The sequence below is a fragment of the Corvus moneduloides genome, chromosome 1 (genome assembly GCF_009650955.1).
Source record: "Corvus moneduloides isolate bCorMon1 chromosome 1, bCorMon1.pri, whole genome shotgun sequence".
Classification (NCBI taxonomy): Eukaryota; Metazoa; Chordata; class Aves; order Passeriformes; family Corvidae; genus Corvus; species Corvus moneduloides.
The window spans coordinates 151,236,700-151,260,063 of record NC_045476.1 but is presented as its reverse complement, the minus strand read 5'-3'; the positions used below and the strand labels follow the sequence as shown (position 1 = coordinate 151,260,063).

General features: G+C 40.9%; 1 protein-coding gene across 1 annotated transcript in view; it reads left to right on the top strand.

Annotated features, from left to right (window-relative positions):
• Positions 1-799: 799 nt before the first annotated feature.
• EIF3H (eukaryotic translation initiation factor 3 subunit H) overlaps positions 800-23,364 on the top strand; it is a 99,059-nt gene continuing 76,494 nt past the window's right edge. Inside the window, exons 1-2 of the mRNA XM_032131910.1 lie at positions 800-937; positions 21,231-21,387. Of these exons, the coding sequence (XP_031987801.1) occupies positions 818-937; positions 21,231-21,387 (277 nt within the window). The 5' untranslated portion in view covers positions 800-817. The remainder of the gene's footprint in view (positions 938-21,230; positions 21,388-23,364) is intronic.

Below are 23,364 nucleotides of genomic sequence, written 5' to 3'. Positions count from 1 at the left end.
TACCTGCATGTAACCATCGGGTGGTGGACTCAATACCATGGGGAAAGGGGAAGTTTTCCAGATTGTTCCAACAGATAAGAGTGATGTCACCAAGAACATGGATTGGACGTAGCATGAATCAATTGCTGGAGGTTCTCAGAAAATGATTGGTGAAAAAGGCATCGTTGAAATGGGCCAATGACAGCAGGAGAAACGAGCCAATAGCATGAAGGATCCAAAATGGACCAATAGACTTAAAGGACTGGGTATAAAGACTGATTTGGGGCTCCGTGTCTGGTTTTCTGCCTATTCGCATGGGGTGGGGGAGCGCTCAGTGTTGTGCGTGCGCCGCTTTGCGTCTCTGCCTTGCTGTTGGGGTTCACAAGCTTAACCTCGGTACCCGCTGTTTAATAAAGTGGTTATTCTTCGCGGTAAGGAGTGAGTGGTGCTGCTTGCCTCACCTACATCACCCTTCCTGTCACTTAGTGCCATGGTGTAGGTGACAAGGTGGTGTTCGGTCATAGGTTGGACTCGATGATCTTAGAGGTTTTTTCCAACGTAAATGGTTCTGTGATTCTGTGGAGAGGAGTGCTGGCAGGGAAGGCTGTCTCGGCCCATCCCACGCCGGATGAGCTGGGACAAGGCACAGCCTCTGCAGACACCCCCGGGCCCGCGGGGCCGAGCCAGGCCCGGAGCCCTGAGGCGGCACCGCCGCAATGCCGGACCTCGCGTGCCCCCCGCCACGTTCCCGCCCGGGGACCTTTTCCCGCGCACCGCCCCGGCCGCGCCGCTGCTTCCGGTGTTGCACGTTTCCCTTTCCGGCTGTGCGGGGGCAGCGATGGCGTCGCGCAAGGAAGGTTCGGGCGCTGCCGGCGGCGGCTTCGGCGCCGCCAAGGGCAAAGGCAAAGCCGCCGCCGCGGGGGACTCGGCCGTCAAGCAAGTGCAGATCGACGGGCTGGTGAGCGGAGGGCCCGGGGCCTCCGCGGGCGGGGGGCGGGCGGGGTGACCGCGTGGAGCCGCCGGCGGGGCCCGTCCGTGGGGCGGTGCCGTGGCGGAGCCCCGTGTCCTGCCGGGACCGGTGCTTACCGACGGCCAGGAACGGCTTCATACCCCTGCCGAGCTTCCCGGCTGTGGCCGAGCTCCCCTATGCTCGATCCTGGTCAGGGGAGCGGCTCCCGCCCTGTGCAAGCAAAGGCCGGGCCAGGGCAGAGTAAATTGCCTTTAAGTGTCCCATTTCGTCTTTCAGCTCCGCCGCTCCTGTGCCCAGAGTTGCTATTTTCAGCTTTCATACATTATGCTCATATCATATACCCAGAAAGTTTCGCAGGTGTAAGAGCAGACAAGCACGGTGGGTTTTCCCTCACCCGTTGTGCTTTTTTCTTTCTCTGTCGCGGCTGCCAGGGGCTACTGCGTTTGCTTAATGAGAAATAAAATAAGCGGACGGGTTGAAGGGACTTAGCAGAGAACAGAGCCATCTTAATACAGACAATATATGCAGGCCTAAAGTGGAAGAGTATCTATTAAAGTTGGTTCCAGCTTTGCTGCTGGATCTTTTTGTGTTGGTTCGTGTCTTACAGAGTTGGTAATAACTATTAATGATGCAAGAAAAAAGAGTTACTTTTTAAGGATAGAAGCATTGTTACTTTATTATGTTTGTCAAGTGTCAACAGAACACTGTATAGCAGAAGTGTGAAGGAGAGAGTTGGTACCCTGGTTATGAGAAAGAACATCATGGTTTTGAGACAAGCTTTGAAGCCTGCTTGACATTAATAGTGGTAGTCCTCAGTCATTACCCTGGAGTTACACGGGATAGTAAATATATGGGAAGAGAAAGAATCGTGTATTTGTGCATAGTAGGTCTTGTGAAAGAGAAAATTTGAATCACATTTTTTCTGCCTTGTTCTGGCCAACTGTCTGTGTGTCTTGGCTTTGGCGTTTTCAAGGAGTGGTGAAAACCGATCAATTGTGAAATATTCCTAAAAACCCAGCAGTGGATAGCAGACTGCTCCTGCAGCAGGCTGGTGCCATACACTTTGATAGCAACTGGTACATTTTATTTATTTTGCTTCTCATTTTTCTTTGTCCGGCATGTGATCTGCTTTGTGAGCTGCTGTTGATTCAGATCAACTGTGAGTGGCCCTGATGGTCTGCTTCTGACAGTCCAGCAAAGGCTTACGATTTTTTTTGTTTCATGCCTTTTTTTTTACTTCTTGTGTTTTCTTCTGGTACAGCTCAGTGGTGCCTCTCGCATGGACTCAGTACAGAGGGAGGTGATTTACTGAAAACTGTGAAAGCTTTCAACTTTCCACCTCCTGAAGATATCTCTTAGACCAAGTGTTCTCAGGACATTAGCACTGGTTCGTAAACTTCCATGACATCTGTGATGGAGAGAAATGTTGGCATAAATTTGCTTGCTTTTTAAACAAAGTGGCTCCTGTCACAAGTCCTTCAAACGCCTTACTGAAATTCTCCTGATGTGTTTCTAATACCTCACTGATTTAAATGTCTTCTCTGTGCTCTCACAAAGCAACAAGACTTCATCAGTCATCTTGATGATGACCAGAGTGATTACATGCCAAGAATTCTGAATTCTGGTGGGCATCAGGGAAGTTGGTGATCTCTTTTTCTTCACTGGTTTCTCACCTCTTGGCAGTGGCACAATTAATCTTTCAAATGGGGCTGCTTTGAAAGCAAAGGCATGTTTAGGTAGGTTGCTTTTGGGTCTGTGAGTGCAAAATAGAAGATGCATCAGTCATCTCTGTATGTGAGAATGTGAAAGTATGTTTAGAAAGCTTGGTATTTCAGAGGAATAGTAAAGTGAAAAAGACCCCAGTATTTGTAACAAAGAGAGAAGTTCTAAATGTCGGGATGTTTCCTTAAAACATAATGTGTCAGTATGCAGCAATATCTACTTTTCGGGCCTCCTTTTCAAATCTGGTACAGATAGAGTGTCCTGTAGTTAACTTCTTTCTTATTTTAATCTGTTTAATTTCTTAATGAATAAACTTACATTGCAAAGGGATTCCAGTGTATGTGGTCTAGGTTTTCTAAGAAATTAGAAAATGCAGGGTAAAAAATAATTCTCTAGAAGCTCACATTTATGATGTGCTTTTTCTTTCAGATGAGGTGTAAGAATGCATGTATTTGTTTTTGGCCATCATGACAAAAAGATCAGATGATTAATGCCATATACTACATCCTGTTATCTTTGCTTCCTGTTGTAGAAATTTCAGTAGAGATTCCATCATGTTTTCTGCAGTCAAGTAGCCTGAAGAAAGCTTGTGTTCATGGTAGTGAACAGTTTGGGAAAGAGTGACTGGTGGAAAAGAACCTGGGGGTGCTGGTTGACATCAACTGAACATGAGCCAGTGTGTGCCCAGGTGTCCAAAAAAGACCAATGGCATCCTGGCCTTTATCAGAAATAGTGTGGCCAGCAGGAGAGGGCAATGATTGTTCCCCTGTATACGGCACTTGTGAGGCTGCACCCCAAATCCCTTTTTCAGTTTTGGGCCCTCCCCTACAAGAAGGACATTGAGGGGCTGGAGTGTGTCCTCAGGACAACTGTCCTCCTGGGCTGGTTGATGGTGTCAGGGAGCAGGATGGTCCCCCTGTTACCCAGGAGGAAGTAGTCAGAGACCTGCTGAGCCACTTGGATGGTCATAAGTCTGTGGGACCAGAGGGGATCTATCCCAGGGTGATGAGGGAGCTGGCAAATGAGCTTGTGAAGCCGCTCTCCGTCGTTCACTAACAGTCCTGGCTCACTGGTGAGGTTCCAGATGACTGGAAGCTGGCCAGTGTGATGCCCATTCACAAGAAAGGTAAGGAGGAGGATCCTGGAAATTATAGGCCAGTCAGTCTGACCTCAGTACCTGGTAAGGTAATGGAGCAATTTATATTGAGTGCCATCACACAGCACCTCAGGATGGCCAGGGGATCTGACCCAGCTAGCATGGGTTTAGGAGGGGTAGGTCGTGTTTGACCAATCTGATCTCCTTTTATGACCAGGTGACCTGCCTGGTGGATGCGGGAAAGGCTGTGGATGTTGTCTGTTTGGACTGCAGCAAGGCCTTTGACAGTGTCTCCCACAGTAAACTCCTGGAAAAGCTGGCAGCCCACGGCTTGGACAGGAGCACTCTTTGCTGGGTCAGGAACTGGCTGGATGGCCGGGCCCAGGGAGTGATGGTGAACGGTGCTGCATTCAGCTGGCGGCCAGTCACCAGTGGTGTCTGTCCCTCAGGGGTCTGTGCTGGGGCCAGTTTTGTTTAATATTTTTATTGACAACATGGATGAGGGTATTGAGTCTACTATTAGTAAATTTGCAGATGACACTAAGCTGGGAGTGTGTGTTGATCTGTTGGAAGGAAGGAAGACTCTGCAAAGAGACCTGGAACGGTTGGATGGATGGACAGAGTCCAAAAAGATGAAGTTTAACAAGTCCAAGTGCTGAGTCCTGCATTTTGGCCACAATAACCCCCTGCAACACTATAGGCTGGGGACAGTGTGGCAGGACAGTGCCCAGGCAGAAAGGGACCTGGGGGTGCTGGTTGACAGCCGACTGAACATGAGCCAGCAGTGTGCCCTGGTGGCCAAGAAGGCCAGTGGCATCCTGGCCTGTATCAAAAACAGTGTGGCCAGCAGGACCATTCTTCCCTTGTACTCGGCACTGGTGAGGCTGCACCTCGAGTACTGTGTCCAGTTCTGGGCCCCTCAGTTTAGGAAGGACTTTGAGATGCTCGAGTGTGTCCAGAGGAGGGTAACAAGATTGGTGAGGGGCTTGGAACACAGGCCCTATGAGGAACGATTGAGGGAGCTGGAGTTGTTTAGCCTGGAGAAAAGGAGACTCAGAGGTGACCTTATTGCTCTCTACAATTACCTGAAAGGTGGTTGTAGTCAGGTGGGGGTTGGTCTCTTTCTCCAGGTGACAACCGACAGAATGAGAGGTTACAGTCTCAAGCTGTGCCAAGGGAAATTTAGGTTGGATGTTAGGAAAAAGTTTTTTACTGAAAGTGATAAAGTTCTGGAATCGTCTGCCCAGGGAGATGGTGGAGTCACCATCCCTGGATGTGTTTAAAAAAAGATTGGATGTGGCACTCAGTGCCATGGTTTGTCATGAGGTGGTGTTAGGGCATGGGTTGGACTCAGTGATCTTGAAGGTCTCTTCCAACCTGGTGGTTCTGTAAAAAGTTCTGTGAAAAATACAGAGAAGGGCAACAGAGCTGGGAAAGGGTCTGGAGCACAAGTCTGATGAGGGGCAGCTGAGGGAGCTGGGGGTGTTTAGCCTGGAGAAAAGCAGGCTCAGGGGAGACCTTAACACTCTCTACAATGCCTTGAACGGAGGCTGTAGCAAAGTGGGGGTTGGTCTCTTCTCCAAGGTAACAAGTGATAGGACAGGAGGAAATCGCCTCAGGTTGGTACAGGGGAGGTTTAGAGTGGCTATTAGGAAAAATTTCTTTACCAAAAGGGTGGTTAAATGTTGGAACAGGCTGCCCAGGAAAGTGGTGGAATCATCATTCCGCAAAAGTGTTCGAAAAAACATGTGGATGTGACACTTAAGGACATAGTTTAATGGTGAATATCGTAGTGGGGTTGGGTTGATGGTGGGACTTGATGATCTTAGAGGTCTTTTCCAACCTAAACAATTCTCCAATTCTATGATTATCACAAGCTGTCTGAAATAATTGTAAAGCAGTGCCATAATTTGCTTACTGCTTTTTTTTTTTCGCAAGAGGTGTTGGTGAACTCAGGTTTGTTGTATTCAAGAAATTCTTCAATGGGACCCTATTTTTTGTAATTCAGCTGCTGAAATTAATGAGATTTGGTTCACTGATATTATGGCCTTTTCAGTAAGGTGCAATATATTTCAAACTATAAGCTGATGGATTTTAGGACATAAGAAATAATTATTCCTTTGAATGGAGAGAAATTTTTAGGTTAGCTGAAGATTCTAAATTTCCATCAAATATTGGAGACTTTTCTAAAATGCTTTCCTAGTGAAACTTCTAACTGTATTCCACTGTCTAAAATTGCAGTTATGGAGGGCTTCCTTGGCATATTAATATATTTCTCATGATTTTAGTAGTGATATCAGCCAACACAGAAAACTGTGAAGGCAGAAGTGAACTGGTGTATCATTCAAAGGCCTAAGATCTGGTATGGTAAGTAGCATTTTTACAAGATGAGCATCAAAGTCTTTGTAATTCTGAAATTGAACTAATATCCAAAACCAAATACTCCATGTGGTGGATTGTGGGTTGTGTCAGACCACTAGTATGTAGACAATGGATATGTGGAAACTTCCTTTGGGAAAATAACAGCTGTGTGGTGGGAGATGGGGAACTCTTAGCAAGGCAAGTGTGCTGCTAGGCCAGATAAGTGGTTTTATTAATCACATTTGCCTTCAGAGTAGTTATGAAGCACTGTGTTGTTGCTGGGAAGGCGTTTCATTCTCTGCAAACCTTTTGCATGAGGTTATTCTAGGAAGGAAGGTAAAAGTAAAGGAAAATAATTCTTCATCTAACTAAATTCTTAAGTGTGGGGTATGCCCATCCCTGGAGGGATGTCTGCTGAGATTGCACAATCCCCAGCAGGACTCACTGGGAAGGCAGCTAACCTTTTTACTCAAGGCGAGAAAAGACAGACCCAGAATCCTCTGGGAGATCCTTTGTAACCCATTGGCCTTTACCCTCTGAGACCCATCCCCTGTATCCCTATAAAAGCTGCCCTCTGCCCCTGCGAGAGGAGAGGAGAGCTCTCATCCCTGGCTTTCCCCTTCGCCAGAGGGGACCAACAATAAAGCTACCTTTCGTGTGGAGCCACACAAGCCTCTCGTCTCTCTGTGGTCTGGCGTGGCCTGGAGGCTGCCCTGCAGAGCTGAGCTGGAATCACGAGCTGACAATCACTAAAGAGCTGACAGCTTCTGCACGGGCCCTCCTGCCAGCAGCCGAGGGAAGACACCGGGCCTCGGGAAGGTGATTCCTTTCGGGACCATCTCTCCGGACCGGTCACCTCTTCCTTGGTCAGAGCTACTGACCCCTCACCAGCTGTAATACTTAAGCACCAAAATTTCTTTTTAAATCTTGCCCTTGCATTTGTTTATGCATTCAAAAAATTACACCCAGTAATGATTTTGGAGAACAGTGCTGGCTGACTGAAAAAGGTTTGCTTATACATGGCTCTTGTGTAGCAATATAACTGGATCCTTAATGCTAAAGCATTAATATGTGCATTACTTTTATCATTTCATTAATGGAAATGATGGTTTTTTTACTCAACCACTGCATATGATTTCTTTTTATACTTACATCCATTGCACAAAATTTTTACATATTGTAGGAAGTAGCAAAAGTTATGTAGGCTTCTCAAAATGCCTATAGGTTTCTATTCCTACATTTTCTTAATTGCTGATGTGCAAGCCCTTAATACTAGTAACAAATTACCACTAAACCTTAAGATATCTTTGTAAACTTATTTATATTAAATGCAAACATACATTGACCAAAACATAAATATGTCAAGAAGATGGTTAGAAGTTACGACTTGTCTGTGTTTGTGCGCCACCATCACCAGCGTGGCTATAGTACCACATTCTCTTGTGTCAGATAAGACTCATTTAATCAAAGATTGTTACTTTAAGCTTCATTACATCATCCCTGATTTGGTGATGGTGTAGTGTGCCTGGTGCTTTTTATTCTTATCTATGGTATGTAGAGGATTTATTTATTTATTTACAAAAACATAGATAAGGGTATGTGAGTCTACATTTTTAAAAACCTCCTCATCTAGTTTTTGAATTCTTTTTCAGTAGTTGCTCTATTCATAATTGTGATATTTAAGTTGCTTGTGCGTTGTTTTCTTACTACCATCCATTTTTGCCCTAAAGGGTTTGGATAGATTGGACTGTATCCCCAGCTGTTAATAGGGAAAGCCTAGTTAGCATCTTGGGTGAGGAGCCCTTCAGAATATGTTTGATCACAGTAAATGAAGTAAGGTGCCATGGTTACTGAAATCAGTTTCTAAGACTTTTCTTGCAAATGTTTGTTTAATCACTTTTAAAAATGATAACTTTTGACACTCTTGAAAGAAAGCAATCAATTTCCATAGTATTTGAGTAGTTTTGTAGTACCAGTGAAGCCTGTATTGAACTGGCTGAAATCTCTGACATTTCTTAAGTTGTGAATATTGTGCTTTTCCTAGCATTTCTTGTGGTTTTTTTTTCTTCTTTACCTTTTCTGAAGACTTTGCAAGAATGCACAGGTGGTGGGTTCTGCCTGCTGTTCTTCGTAGAGTTTTCTGACATTGCAGAGCTGTAGAAGAGTATTTTAGGATATAACGTCCTTCAGGCTGTATTGTATTTCATGTGTCTTTCAAAGGAGTTGAAATGGAATTTTAAGTTGAAGTTTAATCTTGTTGACTTTTCCTTGACCTCTCCCTAAAATATTAGCTCAAATTGTGCTGGCTCTGAGAGTTCGTGTGTGAATTGAATACTGGCTTGATGTATTCATGGATACCTTGAATCATGGAGAAGATAGAAGAGCTTTGTTTTATATTCTATTAATCTTCATGTGTTAGCAGCGAGTTGCATGAATCTAACCCAGAAAGGAGTTTCTGACAGACAATCTGTGCTTAAATTCAGAGGAGAAAGCATTAATGTGTGCTGGTAAGTTGAAAGGGCAAGAACCTCCTTGGAATGTAACACTTTCCAGGCTTAGTGAAATTTCTTTAACGGCAGTGGGTAAAGTACCCGCATCGTGATAGTCTGAGAATGCAAATTTCCGTGTATTTTTTCAGTGGATAGCAGTGGATACTTGCTAACAGAGCACAAACTTTAAGTGATTTGTAAGAGTGCATTGGTGCACTCAGCATCTCCTAAGTGTCATGGTAACTGTACCCTAGTGAGGCATTTAGAACTGGAACATATGGTATCGCTTCACACCGTGAAACTAGTGTGCTGACAAAAGGAGTTAATCTAAATGTGGAGATGGCTTAAATGTGTTGAGCAGTGTTACACTTCAAAACTTGAAGGGGAAAACCTTATTTCAAAACAGGCTTTTCTTTCTTTTGCTGTGTGCAAAGAGAAATAATGTGTTGCCCTCTACACTGCTGTCATTAGCAGTTAAAGTTCTCGTTATTTTTTGTCCATCTTATGTGCATATCAAACTGGTCTCTGGTGTGGTAATTGTGTATTCATAGCTCCTGTGAAAACAGTAGATCGTGCTCTTGTGATTCCTATTTAGTTGTGTTGATACTGAGGACAGGAGTATTTCCACCAGATATCTTTCAAATAACTTCCTACCTTTTAGTGGTGAAAATGTTACATCTAAAACGCAGCAGATAATAATCATTACCTTTGTGTCCTGTTTGCTGTTAACTTTGACTCTATGCATCGGGAGGTGACAAGTGATGGCTTTGTTGCTGAGGCAGTGCATTAAGTCTGCTTGCACGCTGAACATTGTTAAATGTTCTCCTTTGGTTTTCAGTTTATTGGAAGAGAATTAGAGCTTTGCAGCTAATGTTCAGTGTGATGTAGGTGAGGGAAGTGTACATGGAACTGCACACCCTGGGGAGAAACCCAGCAGGTACAGAACTGAAAGGCCCTTGGTGGTGTGTATGAAATGAACAACTCCTACACCCTATTCACTCTTACGACTTTTTCTTCCACCTTTTAAATAAATCTTACAGACTATATGAGAGACCTTGTAGGAAGAGGAGCAAACTCTTCCCTCCCCCCCCCCCCCCGGTCTTTGAAAAAGGATGATGTATCTTCAACTTACTGTCGCTATAGTATTTTATCATTAATCTTTATTTGCCAGAGATATTTTTGGATATGGTTACTTTGGGTGTTGTTTTTCCATATTTACACACAAGCTGAAAATACCTTCTCAGTGACAGTACAGTTTAGAACATACTGTTCTTTCATATTATTTTTAGTCTTCCAGCAGCATTCAGTTTGCAGAGACGTGATACTGGCTTTACTGACACTGTGCAACAGTTTCATTAGGTTACTGTATAACAGAATAATACCAGCTTTATGGAAAGTAAATAAACTGTTAATGTACCAAATGGAAAAACATTCAGGCTCATATAATAATTATTCCTGTTAGTATTTTGTATGATTATTCAATAATCTAAAACCATGACAATAGAGCTTAACTTTGATAATGTATTTTGTAATGTGCATACACAAAGTTACTTAAGCATAAGGTGGGAATATTTTTGAATGACTTGTATGTGGATATTTATTTCAGATAAGCATTCTGTTAATTTCTTTTGGCTTAATCAAATTTTAAAGTTAATAGAGAGGCTTATTTACTCACTGGAGTTTGAAGATACACCTGAATTTTGCTTTATGCATGCAAAAATAGGCTAATTCTCTTCTATAAATATTTGCGTTTTTTCTGGAAAGTGGAGGTTAGGATGTTGCTTTGAGCATGTAAGAGTTGTTGGTCTTTGCCTTTGTTCTGCTCACATGTTGTACTGTGCTTTGCAGCATGTTTGCTGCACATCCTTCCTGTTTCTTGGAACCCATATCTGTGCAATAAGCAATGTGCATACCCTTTCCTGTTAAGCAAGTGTTCTTTGGTGTTTAAGAACTTGGAGGTGTGAATCACTTATTGATACTTAGGGATTTTTTTATGCATACCTGAGAAAAGTATGCAGTCTCTGACAAAATTCTTCTTCATTGTAGGGTTGAGTTTTGAGCACTTAGGACTCAGGGGTTTTTACGATCACATTATTATCAATGCAAAAAAAAAAAAACCAAACTGTTTTAAAGCTTTTTAAACTTTAGATGAGACATAGGATATTTACTGCAGTTGTCATCACTCCATGAGAACAATTTGAGAGCCATACTGCCTTCTCCATTGGCATTCAGTGATAAAATTAGAATGGTTGTTTTTAATCTCATTGTCACAGTAGCTGTTATTAGAAATGGAACTCTTCTGGAAGTGATTTTCATGTGGCAGTGTTCAGATGATGATACAAAGGCAAATCTCTGTTTGAAAGATGGGAAAGCTGAAGCAATAACTGACGTTCATGGTTTGGTTTTGGTTTTTTTTCTCAATTTTATACTTTTAAGTCAGCAGGAAAACTGAGGCTCCATCCAGGCTTGGTTCTCTGGCACTAGCTGTTACTAGGAGGATCTGTCTCTGTTGCAGCCCCTTAGCACATAACCAAGTGTTTGCCAGAAAGGCTAAGAGTTTCAGTGTAGAAAAAACTGTTGTGCAAAAAGTTATAAATTATTAAAATGATATGGAAGTCATGTCCGGTAGGGATTTTACTGGTTACTTGGAAGCATCTGTTGAATGCATATGGAAGTCATGCTTCAAGGACACACCCTTAGATGGTGTATTTCAGTTTCGTTGTGCAGGGTACGTTTTTTGAAATAGGTCAGTAGTATCAGATGAGCTCTCACGCCCTCCTCCCCATCTAGGTCTGCCCTACTTTGCTAATTTTTGAAGGTCAGATGGATAAGGGTAACTGTCTTGCAGTTTTTCTTCAGCTTCAAAATGGTAACAGTCTGGCACAATCTGGTTAAAGAATAGGCTGTTAAATAAAATTGCCCCTGCTGCTTTTGGCTGTCATCTTTAATCTTATTATAGGAAGCTGTTCGAAGTTGATGCTAAGGAAAACCTTGTAGTTGCAATACACTCCTCACTTGAGCGCCATGAATTTTGAATGATGGTGATTCACTAATACACAGAACATATGTGTCAACTGGATGTTGAAGTATAAATGTATAGCTCTGGTGTTTTGAGTAGAAAATGTTGAAACTGTGCCTGCCTCTACCGCTTCTATATAATTTCCATATGTTGTGCTCTGAAGGAGTATATTCATCAGCTTTCATTCTTGAAATGATGGCTAGATACTGAATTCATTACAAATAATAAATATGAATTATATTGGCAATTTGCAAAAGCTGCCTGAAATACTGAATGTTTTCAAAAGTTTTTTGTTCAGTGAGATTTGGGAAATAAAATAAATAATATACTAAGTAGTCCTGGGGAAATGCTCCATCCCACTTGTAACAAGCAGAATATTGGATGTTAATCTCATTGCATCCCTATCACTGCCTCCTGACAGTGTGCTAATAGCATCTAATGCCCTGCCACTCGCATGATTGAGGTCCTGGGGCTGTCTTACAGAAATATTTCCACAAGAAAGTGATTCTGCAGTGCCAGTGGCCTTGGCAGTTTCCATGGGAATGTGCATGAGTCCATGTACTGTGAAATGTGTTATGAAACTTTGTATTGCGGAGAACTACATTATACCAGTGTGTGAACACAGCAATGGGGAGTCTCAATACACGTGTAATGGTGCATTTTTGCTTACATTGATGCAATATTAAAGTGTGCTAATGGCTTGTGATTAACCCTGGACATGGTTGTTAACCTGAACTGGTGTAAAATTCAAATGTAGAGGGACAATAATGAAGAAGAGTGGTCTATTTGGTAACCTTGATTAAAATTCAGTATTTTTCTGTGTTTTAATAACCTTTGCTTTTCTCCACCGTTTAATTAATTTTTCCTTTGATGTACTGCAGTTTGTGTTTAACTTCTTCCTTTTGCAAGAACAAGCAGCTCACTTGGACATGAGTAAATAAATTACTTAAACAGATATTTCGTGATACCTACAAGACATTAGCTGATGAATGTAAATTCCTGGCACAGTCAAGGAAAACCACAGCCTATGAAAATCCAACATGCCTCTAACCAAAACCCAGTAATCTTCCCTTCTAATGTTGTACTTGTGCAGAAACAGGCTTGGTGTCTTCACTATTTCAGTTCTTAAGTCTGAACTCCACCTACCTGTGGAGTCTTGTCTCAGTTTGTCTTTTCCATCTTATATTTTAGATACTAACCAGTTTTAGTTCTAGGTATTGAGAAATGGTCTCTTTCATGTTCTGTGTCTGGTTTTATATGAAATGAGTGAGTTTTGTAATTTGACATAGCTTTTTTAATAGGCTTTGATTTTGTTTTTTAAATCTTTGTGACTTTGAAAGTATCCCAGTAATAGAATGAGTGAGCAGCTAACCCATGTTTACAGCAGCCGAGCTTGCTTCCCGTGAATAGCGTGTGTGTCAGTCACTTGGCAGTGTCTGTAGGAATCTGGGCTTGAACTGTGGGAACGACCCCCTTGGCTGGAAACTGGGGCTGTTGGAAGGTGCAGCCAGGCTGTGTCGCTGTAAGGAGGCCCCTTCTTGTTAGGTTGGCTTTCCCTCTTGCTTTTAGGGAAATTCTAGAGCTCTTAAATCACAGCTCTTAAAACACAGTAGTTCTTCTTTAAATGAGAAGTAAAGCAACTGAAAGAGCAGGTACTCTAGAAGTATTTTCTGTGGGGCATTTTTGGTGGTGGTTAAAGCTTTGCTTTCAGTTTGTGTTGAATGTGCTGCTGAGCTACACATAATCTGTGTAAGAGTGTTCAGAAAGTGAAAAATGAATGGAATGTCCACTTCTTCTAGACTAAGCTTCAGGGTAAGCAAGGTACAACTTTTCCAGCCATGCCCCAAACAATGCACATAAGCAATTAATGTTCAGGAAGGAGCGATAAAATGCTTCTTGGCCTGTCACTGACTTAAAATTGTGCTTTGAGTCAGCTGCTTACTGAGATAAAGTGGCAAGGGATGTTATATCTGGCTTATGGCTGTGTATGGATATTATCGCCTTCTTTGTCCTATTGGAAAATAGCCCCAACCAAATGCTAAAGGAAAGTGAGATGGCTATAAGCAGGAGGTAATATGGAAAACCATCTAGATTCCTATAATTACAGGGTGAAATGGTTCCTAAACTAAGCAGAAGTGACAGAAAAGACTTATATTAAATCAATAATCTGTTATGATTTGAATAGTTTTCTTTAGCCTCATGTACATATTGTGGAGCAGAAAAGTTACTGATGTTCCCTCTTGCAGCTAAGTTATCTGAAGTCTTGAGGTTTACAAACTGAGCAAGTGTTGTGGTTTAAGCAAGTGATATAAGAAGACACCCAGGAAACAAAAAGCTTTGAATGCTTCTCATGTGCTTCCTAATACCAAAAAATGTTAATATAGTACAGAAGGATGTAACATCATTCCCCCCATAGTTCAAGATGGACTATCTTCCATTTAATTTAACATGGATTTCCAGAATGGTTTAATGCTGAGGAGCTACATGAGACAAAATTGTCAGACTCCTATAATTTATCATTTCAGTGTGAAAATAAATGTAGCATCCTCTGCTTGAGGACCACCTCAGATCAATACATATTGTTCATTGTTGGTGAATTTAGGCTCAGCTCCGAGAAACTTCCACTTGTGTCAAAAGGAGATTTTGATATTTGCACCCGATTGAGATGGTATGAAACGGCATGCATCATTGCGTTACGCTTCCTATATAATTATTGTTTTTAAGCCCCAAATTTCTGTCAAGTTCAGAAATAAGCTTTTAACATCTGGTGTTTAATTAGCTGTTGAGTGACATAAAATGTAAGCTTACTATTCCAAGAATTGTATTTACAAAGGCTTTATAAATGTTGGTGTTTAGGCTCTAGCGAGTCAAGATAAAGGTAAATTATTGTGGGGCGTTTGAGGTCGTCTGTCCAAAGGATGACTGCTACACTTGCTAGATAAAACAATGAGGGCTAAGTCTCATTATTTCTGAAGTTGCTGTTCAAAACAACATTTTTCTGAAGTTACCTTGCTTTTAAAGTCTACTCGGTCTTGTCCTTTTGGCCTTAGATTTTTTGACAGAATGTTTAGATTAAGTATCTTTCTGATTGCTTCTCAGGGAATTAAAATACTTTTTTTTTGGCCACCAAACATAGTTGGGACTGAAAATATCTGCCAAAACATTTACTTTTAGGATGTTGAAGGTCTTAATGGAAAACTGTATTAAATTTTTTTTCTTTTACTTCTCCAGAGATAAAATTGGTCTAACAGCTTTAAGAACTTTTATTCTTAGTATGAAGAAGAAAAGAAAAAATGTCTAGACATCCTTCATGTCAAGAATGGTCAAAAATGCAGTCCTGTTCAATAAGAGAATCTAGAAAAATTCAAAGATCTCTGCAGAGGAGCTAGAATATGCATTTAAATGAATTCTGTGTTTATCACTAGAAATTGTCATATTTCTTGAGATTAGTGTAACCTGTAAAATTCAGTTTCACCTCTAATCTTCAGTTTCACAGAATGGTTTGGGTTGGAAGGGACCTGAAGAATCATCTAGTTCCAGCTTCTCTGCCATGGGCAGGGACACCTTTCACAAGACCAGGTTGCTCAGAGCTGCTTTGAACACCTTCAGGGATGGGGCATCCACACCTTCTCTGGGCAACCAGTGCCAGTGCCTCACCACCCTCACAGTTAAGGATTTTTTGTAATAGCTTATCTAGAGCCAGTCTCTTTTGAGTTTGAGGCCATTCCCCCTTGTTCTGTCACTACCTGCTTTTGTAAATCCTCTCTTTTACTCTTGTAGGCTCCCTTCAGGTGCTGGAAGGCCACAACCCCAAAGCCTTCTTCTCCAGGCTGAACAAGCCCAAATCTCTCAGCCTTTCCTCACAGGAGCGGTATTCCATCCCTCTGATCATCTTGGTGGCCTCCTCTGGATTCGCCCCAATGGATCCATGGCCTTCCTGTGCTGGGGACCCCAGAGCTGGATGCAGCACTGCAGGTGGGGTCTCATCAGAGCAGAGTAGAAGGGGCGGAATCACCTCCTCCACCTGCTGCCCACACTGCTTTTGATGCAACCCAGGATACACTTGGCTTTCTGGCCTGTGAGTGCACATTGCCAGCTCATGTCCAGCCTCGCATCCACCAGCACCCCCAAGTCCTTCTTGGCAGGGCTGCTCTCCATCTGCTCATCCCCCAGCCTGTGTTGGTACTGGGGGTTGCCCTGACCCAGGTGCAGCACCTTCCCCTTGCTCTTATTAAACCTCATGGAGGTCCCATGGGCCACTTCTTGAGCTTGTCTAGGTCCCTCTGGATGGCGTCCTATCCTGCAGGATTGTCAACCACACAACTCAGCTTGGTGCTGAGCTCATGCCACGACTTTATATGGTGACAGGTCTTGTGCCATGAAGGTACTTATCCAACACCTATGAGACCAAGGTTATCAACCTGTTGATTTTGTGCTTTTGACATGTTATCTGTCACAGTGCTTCCTAGAACCCATTTCTGTGGACTGCACTGATTAAGTTGGAATTTTTCATGTGTGTCTATAAACATCTGTCTCCTTAATCTTGTGGAGGAGAGCGTTATATGTATCAGACATACGTTCCCTTACTCTTAGTCGTTGCAATGGTATCTTTAATTTACTTCAGAGTTCCTTTTCTCCTGGCAGGAAAGTTGAGAGTTTCTGTTATTGTCTTATCAAGTGGTGCTATACCCAGGAGACAAATCAGTTCAAGGCAAGTTTTTGCTTGGTCGGCTTCCAGAACTTGTCTTTTGTAAGTGTAGGATAAGCCCTTATCTGTAGTGTGTACAAACCTCATCTGGAACTATTAAAATGTTAGCATTGCTCATGTTTCACGGTATCTAGGTTTTTTGTATTTTTTCCCAAGTCTTTGTTTAAAAACAAAGCCATTGCGTGGTTACTTGAGGATTTCAGAACTGTTTAATTGAATTTCATTTTTGCACAGCTAATTGGTTGTTTCAACACGACACCAGTTTAGATTTGCTTTTAGTGTAGGGTGACCTGGGGAAGGAGACGTGGCCACTTAATTAGAGTAAAATGTGGTATGTCTTTATGTGGATATTAGTTGCTAAACAGTTCAACTCTATCCAGAGGTGGCATATGTGCATTTTATGTGTATCAAGTGGATGTTGATTCTGGGCATCTTGGAGTGAAACACAATTGCCTGAGTCATTGTTAGTAATGACCAACGTTGAGATTGATCCATTTACGAAACTGCATTATCAGTTCTCTCCTGAATTTGGTTTATGCTAGGAGTTTAAGTAAAATTGCTCATGCTGAAACACTCAAATATAAAAGTTCTTGGTTTGAGTTTTAAGAATTTGTGTGAAGGCTCCATATGTGATATGGATGTATTCAAAATACATCGCACATTCTTAGCAGTCATAGCTTTCAAGACCCTTTTGCGAAGCTGAATATTGATCACCTTTGCAGCAGTGTTAAGTACTGAGAGGATGAGAGAGTCGTGGCACCTTCCACTTTGGTGCTAAAACCAGCTACATAACACAGAGTTACTTGATTCTCTCCCCATCCTCTTCCCCAGATGCTGGCAATTGATGCTAGTGGTTGTGACCACAAAGCTTTCTTGGGCAGGAAAAAACATTAAGCATTTAAAAAGATATAAATGCTTAATTTAAGACTGTAGATCAGTGTGCTACATCATGTATCCAGTGGGCTAGCAGAAGCTCTCTTGTTTGATTTCACATGTGTAAGACACGGCACAGGTACTGGAAATCTGGTTTCAATATGGTGATGTTCAGCTCTAGGGAACACTGCCATAAGTGAATCGTCAGTGCTTTGATTTGCTGTTGTTTCTCTTTAGATAAATGCAGAAATGTGCATCTTGGTGTATTCATGTCCCTACAGTAGGATGTTCCCAGAACCCCCCAAAGGCTCACAATACTTGAGCTAAGGGTTCATGTTACACGTATTTCTATAATGAGGTACAAACTTTAGAAATTAACAACTGTCGGGATGTAGTTGAAGTTAAAATCTGGCAGTATGCAGTTAAAATATGTATCTTTGATGTTCTTAATAGTTTCAGAATGGCTTTTAATTTTTTTCTAAAATTTTTTTTAGTATGACTTCATTCTTAGTGTTTGAGCAGTACTTTGAAGATTTGGAGATTAGGAGCACTGCAGAACTGCAAGGTTGTTTTTTTTTAATTGAGGATTAGCGGTCATTAAAATCTGACAAATGGCTACTCCAAGTGATTCGGTGTTTTGAACATTAAATTTATAAGGTTGGGGGACTCTTTGAGTTTTATTTAGGAGTTACTTGTATATCCTTTTCTAAAGAGTCATTATGTACGTGAATATTTCTTACATGCAAATTTGCTAAATCATGCTGCGCATAATTGTTGACTTGTGTTCAGAGTATTAGAGTTTAGAAATCTGAGGGCTTTTTTTTTTTATTTGATACATTTTCTCCTTAAGAACATAACCTTTCCTGGCTGGCCAGCTGCATTACTTAAATAACAGTAGCAGTTGAAATGCGGTTTGGTTTGGTTACTGTTAATTTTGTGTAGCTATGGCATAGCAGCGAAAGGTCTACAGGTATTTAAAAACAAGCATAGCTTGTACAAAGGGGCAATATCTCCTATTAGGCTATTGAATAGTTGGATGGGAATTACAGGTGGTATTTGGAAAATGAATCAGCATTGACTGAAAGATTTATACTGGTGTTCATTTAGATTTCTTTGCGATTTTTTTTGAGGTGTTATTTGGAAAAATTGGTCTTTTTCGATATGCTGTGTTACTTACATTGTTTATATTAACACTTCTTACATTTATTTTCAGACCAGTATAGCTACTCTGATTATGTTCCAATGATTCACAAACATAAAATATTTTTCTTTTAGGAAACGTCTAGATACAACTTAGTGCTCATTTTTCTTGGTTATATGTGGATTATTCAGTATGAAGCACTGGTTTGTACATTCAATCAGAAATGTCATGGCACTGGTGTTTGCATAGCTCTTCCTGCTGTATCTAGACTAGCAAGCAAATGGAAATGACATTTTTAGTGTTGTAGCTGATGTTATTAGTAGAGAAATAGTTCTGCTTTACACCTGAAGGTCTGTTTTTAGTACTGAAACACAAGTTTCAGAGCACATTTCATGCTGGGTCATATGGTAGTATTTTGGAGGCAGGTTTTTCAATCTGAGTTGAAGAGTCTGCTGTACAAAAGGCTGGTGTCTTATGTGCTAAATAAAACTGTCCAGAACAAAGAACAAAATCAAGGATCCTGTGTCATTGGATGTATCTTTTAATAAGTGATTTCGGTAGCTAATGTATTCTCCAGTGCAGGCATAAACACAAACTTCTGCAGTGCCCTAATGGTTACGAAATGCAGAGTATGGAGTTCATGACCTTCTCTGCTCCCTTTCTCAGACTCTGTTAGAAAACAAGGTTGCAGGTAGGCCTAAATCCCTGGGGTCTTTATCTCTGGGTAATGTCTGCTTTGGTCTTCAGACTGGAGGTTGAAAACTGCAGACTTATGTAATAGCTTCATTGTGTATTGGGGTAAGAGCTTTGAACTCCTAGTTTTCTTTTGCTGAAAAATCATTGATACTCTGTGACAGCTCATGCGTGTTTCATTTGTGGCTGCTTTCTGTGAGCAATTATCATCAGAAACGCTGCAGCAAATTGGCATCGTATCACAAATGCTCCTGGAATGAAATCAAACAGGCAAACAGCATTCACATTAACAGGGGCAGTCAGTATGCGTAGAGAGCTCAAGAGAAAATGAGAAAAATACTGGAAAAAGTGAAGCTTACGAGACTGTAAAGATGCTGAGAATAGTTGTATAGTAGAGAGCTCTCTGTGCTGTAATCTGGCAGGTGACTATGGAAGACAGGGCTTATGGCAAATATATGATAAACCTTAACTTTACACTAAATTCAAGTTGAGTATTATTTATGTGCTGATTCTGTGGTACATTCATCTTCTACATCCAGGTGATCTCAAACTGGTGGTTGCTGTACTGCTTCCATCACTGTTAAATACTGCTTCACTGCCCTCTGATCTTAATTTGCTTACTGTTTTCCAGTTAAATGGGATGTATATTACCAAAGTATGTCTTTGTGTCTCTGCTCTGTAGACCTGTTTTAACAAATTGGATAAAAAGGTGTGGCTGCCAAGGACTTGAGTGACAGATGTGAATGTGTATGGGAGTGCAATGTTGTATTCTACCTATGACTGAGAAGCTTCAATGCAAGTATATCTAGATGCATGAGGAGGCACAAGTGAGTGATACTGTAAATAAACAAGGAATCAGTGGATGTTAGTCCATTTTGATACTTAAGTCCAACTTCATTGGAAATAGGTATTTCTTTTCGGTTTTACCCTCTCTGCCCTGCCTCCAAGTAGGCTGCGCATGAAGTTCATTTTCCCATTTTAGCCCAAGAAGTCAGTGTATTTGTAAATAATTTCTGTTCTAGTCTCCTTTTTCTTCCATTTAACCTGTATTGAGGTACTTTAATACGTTAGTACTTTAATGGTGTTTTACAAAAAGTGACATCTGCTAATCAACAGAGAAGGCTCAAGTATATGTTCCTGACAAGTATTGAGCTTAACTTCTTTTTTTTTTTTCCCTCCCCTGTAGAATGCTCTCTAAATGCCAGTACTTACACAAGGTCTGTTCTAAGGGTGGTTGAGCTGAAATCTATTAAACTAGTCTGTTTGCCAGCAGACGTTAAAGTAGTATTGCTTTAATGAAGACATAATCATCAGACATTTTCTGTTGCATTTTGAATGGATGGATTAGGGTTTAGTAAAATAAACCCCGCTTATGCTGGACAAAGCATAAGTTCTTTGAAGTCTGTGTTTGTGATTCATGTCTTACCTTATTGTAGTTCTAGTTAAGTATAAAATGTTAAGTATGAAGTGTTGCTAGCAAATGACTGGCTATTCTTGAGTGGTTTTGTTCATACTGTTCCAATTTACAGTATCATCTCATGAGAATTTTTCATTGTAGAGTTCAGAGTTAAGGAAGGAAGTGGTAATTATATTGTTAAAAATATAATGAGTAGTTCGTGCATCTTTTTATTTCTTTGTTTTATCATTGATTTTTCTTAAATATTCTATGACATGGCATTCACAACACATAAATTGAACTATCATCTGAAGTAAAACAGCAATGAGATGTTCTTTGGAAGATTAATGCAATTGAAATTTGGTGTGGTCTCCACCTTTTAAAAAATTTCTACCTGTTTCTGAATAGTTTTTGAAGATGTTTTGTTAGTTTCTTGCGCACTGTTTCCCTTAAGAGGGGGCTTATTGGGTCTGCAAGATACTGTTAAAAACTCACAGTTACAGCAACAAGCTAAAGTAAAAAAGATCAATATTTCATTTTAGAATGGTGTTTCAGAAAATTGGTTTAGAACTGCATTTTGATGGTTTGTTTAATGGTCTATTTTTTTCTCCTACAGTATTAGGATGGCTGGCTATTTCTCAACCTGTATTAAAATTTCTGGTGCTTAAGGCAGTAGCTCACTTGGTTTGCAGCTCTAATCTGTGCAACAAATTTAGAATTCCAGATAGTTTGAGGACAAAAAGAATGCATTGCATATTGTGATTTTATTGTTTTGTGTTCTAGGTTGTGTTAAAGATCATTAAACATTACCAAGAAGAAGGACAGGGGAATGAAGTGGTCCAAGGAGTACTGCTGGGTCTTGTGGTGGATGACAGACTTGAAATCACAAATTGCTTCCCTTTTCCTCAGCATACAGAAGATGATGCAGACTTTGATGAAGGTAACAGTTACAGTTTTGTAAAACTTAGGCTAAAAAGAAAATTTGTATGGGCTCGAAAAGACTTTTTTCCCCTCACAGTGAGCAGAAGCTTGTATGTACTCAGATTTTTTAAATGGGGCTTGAGGTGTCAGCGTGTTAATCACAGTGCCATCCTGAATATCCAACTTAAAGCTTGTCTTTATAAAGGAAGTTATAGGGGATGAATACTGTATTATATGGACACATTTATTTTAGGATAAGACTGTCCACGCAGGAAGTTAAATTAGTTTCCTGTCTATAATTCATAATCACTTTAAAGCTTTTTATGGAAATGGCCGTGCGTATGTGTATGCATACATACACACACATTGGGATGTAGCTTGGCACATGGATTGCCCCTCGATGGATTTATTTGTGCGTGTTAAGTGTTCACTGAAAGCCTGGAGAACAGAGCTTTGTAAGTTTTAAGAGGCTTTGGCTAACTTGAAGTCTGGGTGATCATTTTGCTTTTCCAAGTGAGCTAGAAAGTAGCATGGGTGGTTTCTATCTGTCTCAGTGTTTTTTGCTGGTCCTAGTGATGTTTTGTTACTGACACTGTAAGTTAGTATGACTGGCTTGGCACAGAATGACATCAAATTTATAAAGCAAACTTAAAAGGCTTACAGTTCTAATCTTGATACTGTAAGTATGTGTATGCGTATTTAATGATACTAGCAGGAAAACTTTATTAGGGCATAAAGAGAGTCAGTGTAACGTCAAGAGTAACTAAAGAGGCAATGTAGTCAAAGTAATTGCAGTTGATTCTATCTATTTTGATAATTCAGTTTGAGCAAGATTGCTTAATCTGTAAGTATAAACTGCTTTTTCTTGCTTATAATGAGATCAGGTATTATTAAATTAATATTTTATCTTATAACCAAAGAATCTTATCCTGCTTTTATAGCAGAGATAATTTTAAGAATTCTTTGCAACTTGGTAAAGTTTTGTAGCTGTTTATTGCTTCTTTTGTGGGATTATACAGTTTGCTCAAAGAAAAAAAAATGCAAAACAGAAAGGAATTTTAATTGTCCTACATTAACATGGTGCTTGAATCAGAACTATATTTTGTTAAAGCTTAAAAAATGTTTTAAAGATTCGTTCTCTTCTGGAGCTCTTCAAAGGATTGAAATAATCTAAATTTTTAATTAGACCCCATGCTTCATTTTTTTTGGTAGAAAACGGCTGAATTTTTTCCATGTAGCTGGTAGGAGAGCAAGTATTGAAATGAATTTCTCAGTGTCGGAGATGGATGCAGCTTACCGTAGGATGGCTCCTATGCTGAGCTGTAAGCCTGTGATCTGGTATGCAGGGTTCAACTGTTCCTGTTTGGGAGAGACTTCATTCCAAGAAAGCAATTTTTGGTACCAGTCTTTCTTTTTCGCTTTTTCAGCAAGTAGGCAATAATCCTGGCTTTAAGTAAGGTCCAAAGGCAAAGCTTCTCTCACCCTTAGCTTTTCAGCTTCATGTTCCCATGCTGTGGGCACAGAAAGCAGAGCAAACTCTAACCCTAGTAGGAAGTGAGCCTGTGGCAGTGAAGCTGATGCTTCTGCCTCCAGCAGTGGTGGGGAATCTGCAGCCAGGTCAGGGGAGCTTGCTGAACCCTTTAAGCCAATTCAGGAGACATTTCCTGTTGGCTTCCATCTTCCCTAGCCTCTACTACATGGATCACAGAGATACTGCCTCTGTATTCTTCTCAGTGAAATACACTTAAAGAGACTGAACCATTTAGGAAATGCAAAGTGCTCATGTTCAGTCTGCATTCCCTTTGCTAGGGGTCCGTTCAGCCCTTTAACCTATGTGGTAGAACTTAGGAAAGATGAAAACATGAACAAAATGGCTGTTGAGGTTGCCAGCTTGAGCCTTTGGTGTCTTTTTAGGCTCCTCAGAGTTGTCTTCTGTCTTGCCAATGTGAAAAACAATAGTTTTATAAATACCCCCTGTTTGTTTTCCCTGGAGCTG